Genomic DNA, 1,727 nt, shown 5'->3' with positions numbered 1-1,727 from the left:
TTTTGTATTTTTAGTAGAGATGGGGTTTCTGCGTGTTGGTCAGGCTGGTCTTGAACTCCCGACCTCAGGTGATCCGCCCACCTCAGCCACCCAAAGTGCTAGGATTATAGGTGTGAGCCACCGCACCCGGCCCTATCTCATTTTTAATATTGGAACTAGCTTATATTTTGAAAATAATGCTGTGAGAGCCAAAGAGCACATATCTGGAGCCATCCATTTGTTTCCTGTGTGGGCTGCGGGATGAGGTGAGCCTCTCCAGCCTGGGCTCATGGTGGGCGGCCTAAGAAATCGTGGGTTGCTCAAATTCCAAGCAGCATCTCAAACCTACCCGTCTCTAGGTAACATTGCTCTTAAGGTCTTCAGCAGAGACCCAGGGGCTGAGACAGAAGACCTCACAATATCACTAAGCTATCTTCAGGCAAAATCCTGCAACCTGTCTCTTGCTATAGACGCTAAGATCCTGCCTGGTCTTGCCTTCATGTCCTAGGCTGGAGCTGGGTCCCTTGCCCATCCCCTCTGCTCCCCCATCTCTACCTGCCTCCAGGTCCTGGGGAGAAAGTAGGATCTCATCTGCCCAGCCCAATGGGCACTGCGGTTCATCTCATGCCTGCTGGGTTCCACAGCCCTCAGGTGGCTCCCCTCACAGAGGGGGAAGTTGGGGAAGGCTTGGAAAAGGGAATAGCGTCGGAGGTAACCACGCTTGGTTAAAAAGTCCAGAAATCCAGAGCCAACCAGGCCAGCTGGTGGCTGCTGACCCCAAGGCAGGAAGCCAAGGGGCCCAGGTCCTCCCTGAGTGGTGAGTGGCAATGCCCACCCCAGACAGGCCTGGGCCCTGGGCCAGGGTCAGTGGAACGTGTCTGACCTGGACTGGAAACTGTGCCTCATGAGGCTTGGGGTTGGGGGTGAGGCCTCTGGCACTGGAGAGGGTCCCAGAGGGTCAGGCTCTGAGGGGTAGGGGGGCAATATGGAAGGTCTCAAGTCCAGGGGCGCAGTCCCTGTCTCCATGGTCCCCACACTGGCTGGGCAGTGAACTTCAGCAAGCGTAGTATCCTGGAGGCTGGGTGATGGTCTGGACGCACAAGGAGAGAGGCCTGGTGGCCTCAGCTGTGGACAAGGAGGGTCTGGGGTCCAAGCGGAGCCTGCTGGGTGGCCTGGTGGACCCAGCCTGGCCTGCAGCAGGGCCATGATGTGCCGCAGCTCCCGGCTAAGCTGAGACACCTCCTGATTGAGACGAGAGATCTGTTGAAAACACATCGAGTTGTTTCACAGGCGCCACTGTAATAACCAGGTGCACCCCCCTCTCCAGTTTACAAAGCTCCTTCACAGTCACTTTCTGCTCATGGCCACCCTGGGAGAAAGGCAGGATGACGGTTATTTTTGCCCAGATGGAAAATGCCCCAGTCTCTTTCCAGAAAGGATTTGGGGCAGCAGATATTGTATTCTTCCCCTACACACACACATGCGTGAGCTTTCCCAAGATGTGGAAAAATGTGCTCAAAGAGGCCACACATCTGTGAAGTGACAGCCTTATTCTCAGCTGATCCTATCGCAGGCTCAAAGGTCTCTATCTGTGCTTTTCAAACTTCAGTGAGTATAGAATCAACCTTTTAAAATGCACATTTCTGGGCCCCACCCCAGACATTCCCAATCCTAAGAGGCCCAGAAATCTGCACTCAATAGGTTGTCAGGTAGTTCTTTTTTTTTCTTTTCTTTTTTTTTTTTTTTTT

The 1,727-nt window shown here is 53.6% G+C and overlaps 1 protein-coding gene across 1 annotated transcript in view; it reads right to left on the bottom strand.

Moving 5' to 3' along the window:
• Window positions 1-843: 843 nt before the first annotated feature.
• KCNH4 (potassium channel, voltage gated eag related subfamily H, member 4) overlaps window positions 844-1,727 on the bottom strand; it is a 28,996-nt gene continuing 28,112 nt past the window's right edge. The window contains exons 15-16 of the mRNA XM_011999028.1: window positions 1,510-1,511; window positions 844-1,239 (exon numbers count right to left, since the gene is read on the bottom strand). Coding sequence (XP_011854418.1) covers window positions 844-1,239; window positions 1,510-1,511 — 398 coding nt within the window. The remainder of the gene's footprint in view (window positions 1,240-1,509; window positions 1,512-1,727) is intronic.

Source organism: Mandrillus leucophaeus, unplaced genomic scaffold (genome assembly GCF_000951045.1).
Source record: "Mandrillus leucophaeus isolate KB7577 unplaced genomic scaffold, Mleu.le_1.0 Scaffold58, whole genome shotgun sequence".
NCBI lineage: Eukaryota > Metazoa > Chordata > Mammalia > Primates > Cercopithecidae > Mandrillus > Mandrillus leucophaeus.
The sequence above is the reverse complement of the archived record's forward strand: the minus strand, read 5'-3'. Positions and strand labels throughout refer to the sequence as shown.